This window comes from Chaetura pelagica, unplaced genomic scaffold, assembly GCF_000747805.2.
Source record: "Chaetura pelagica isolate M959 unplaced genomic scaffold, ChaPel_1.0 scaffold232, whole genome shotgun sequence".
Taxonomy (NCBI): Eukaryota; Metazoa; Chordata; class Aves; order Apodiformes; family Apodidae; genus Chaetura; species Chaetura pelagica.
This window is the reverse complement of record NW_009952441.1, coordinates 93,411-94,926: the sequence shown is the minus strand read 5'-3', so window position 1 is coordinate 94,926 and position 1,516 is coordinate 93,411. Positions and strand designations below refer to the sequence as shown.

At 64.2% G+C, this 1,516-nt stretch overlaps 1 protein-coding gene across 1 annotated transcript in view; it reads left to right on the top strand.

Moving 5' to 3' along the window:
- The first annotated feature begins 185 nt into the window (after positions 1 to 185).
- PIEZO1 (piezo-type mechanosensitive ion channel component 1) overlaps positions 186 to 1,516 on the top strand; it is a 23,597-nt gene continuing 22,266 nt past the window's right edge. Inside the window, exons 1-2 of the mRNA XM_010008446.1 lie at positions 186 to 189; positions 572 to 667. Coding sequence (XP_010006748.1) covers positions 186 to 189; positions 572 to 667 — 100 coding nt within the window. The remainder of the gene's footprint in view (positions 190 to 571; positions 668 to 1,516) is intronic.

Sequence of the window (1,516 nt, the reverse complement as noted above, 5' to 3'; positions counted from 1 at the left end):
CTGGGATGTCCCTGTCCCCCAGGGTGGCAGCTCTGCAGGGTGCTGGCTCAGCCCTGCTCCCTGCCCTGACTCCTCCAGCAGCTTCACGCCTGCCACAAGCTGTAATTTAGGTCTAAAAATAAGCGAGGGGGAAGGTGACGAGCTGGTGGCGCGGCCGGGGCAGGGCTGGGTGCAGGTGAGGGGCCATGGGTGGGGATCCCAGCCTGCCTGCAGGGGTCCCTGCAAACCTAAGTGTGGTCTGTGTGGAAATGTGGCAGATTTTGCTCATGGCTCTCGTCCTGCTGTCACCCCATGTGTCTGGGGCCCCAGGTGTTCCCCCCCAATCCCTGTGCCACCTGCGTGGGTCGCTGGGGCTGACCCAGCCTGGCCTCTTGCCCACGTCCCTCTCTTCCCACCAGCATCTCAGGGGCATTTGAGCCCCTGTCTGGGACTGCCTGTCATTTTTGGGTGCTGAGGTGCCATCCTTGGGTATCTCTGAGGGGGGATGATGCATCCAGGGGCCCCATGGGGGCACAGTGCCCTCCCCATGCCCCATCCCTGGCACTAACCCTGCCTGTACCTCTGCCCCCAGCCTGCATCTTCCGCTTCAATGTCCTCTCCTTGGTCTACCTGCTCTTCCTCCTGCTCCTGCCCTGGTTCCCTGGGCCCACCCCGTGCCCTGGTGGAGGTAAGGGGATCAGCCTGGGGTGTGGGGACCTGCTCAGGGGGTGGGCAACATGCAGGCAGCTCTGACCTGGGGGTGCTGGGCAATGTGGAGGTGATTTTGAGAGCGAGGGGGCTGCCAGCCGCTCTCCAGCAGGTACCTGCCCTCCCTCCCCTGTGGTTTCCCCTCCAGCCAGGCACTGTGGCTCCGTGTGGCAGCCTGGCCGTTAATTATGGCCTGGCGTGGCTATTAATAGCCTTCAAAATGGCCAGTTTTAAGCCCCAGCCTTATTAACCAAAAACCTCAAGCCTGGGCTGTGCCCACCAGGTGGGCAGGGATGCTGCCCCCAGCAGCCCCCCTGCCCAGCCCAGCCACGTCCCCCCCGCGGTGGGGGATGCAGGGGATGCCCCCCCCGTGCTGGGCACGTGGTTGCAGCCCCCCCTGCAGTGGGTGTGTGGGACATGTCACCCCACGGTGGGCACTGGGTGCCCGTAGCCCTGCTCAGCTCCCTGCCCTCCGTGGGTGACACGGGCCAGCAGTGCCTGGCACGGCCCCGGCTCAAAAGCTCTGAATATTTCATGGGTTCTCATGGAGCTGGGGAGCTGCTGGGAGCCTTCCCACTGATTTACAGGAGAAAAACAAGCAGAGGGGGAGAGAGTTTCTGGCCCAGGGTTGTGTGTTTCCCCCCCCTGTGGCCAGCATGCAGCTGTGGTGGGCTCGCTGCCTGCCCCGTGGCCAGGAAAATGGGCGTGTGGCCCAGGTGGGATGGGGGCACTGCTGCAGCTGCTGGAAGGTCTGACAGGACCATCTGGCACCCACCCACCCACCCACAGCAGCCCCCTCTCCGTGGGAAGGTCCAGCAGGAGTGGTGAG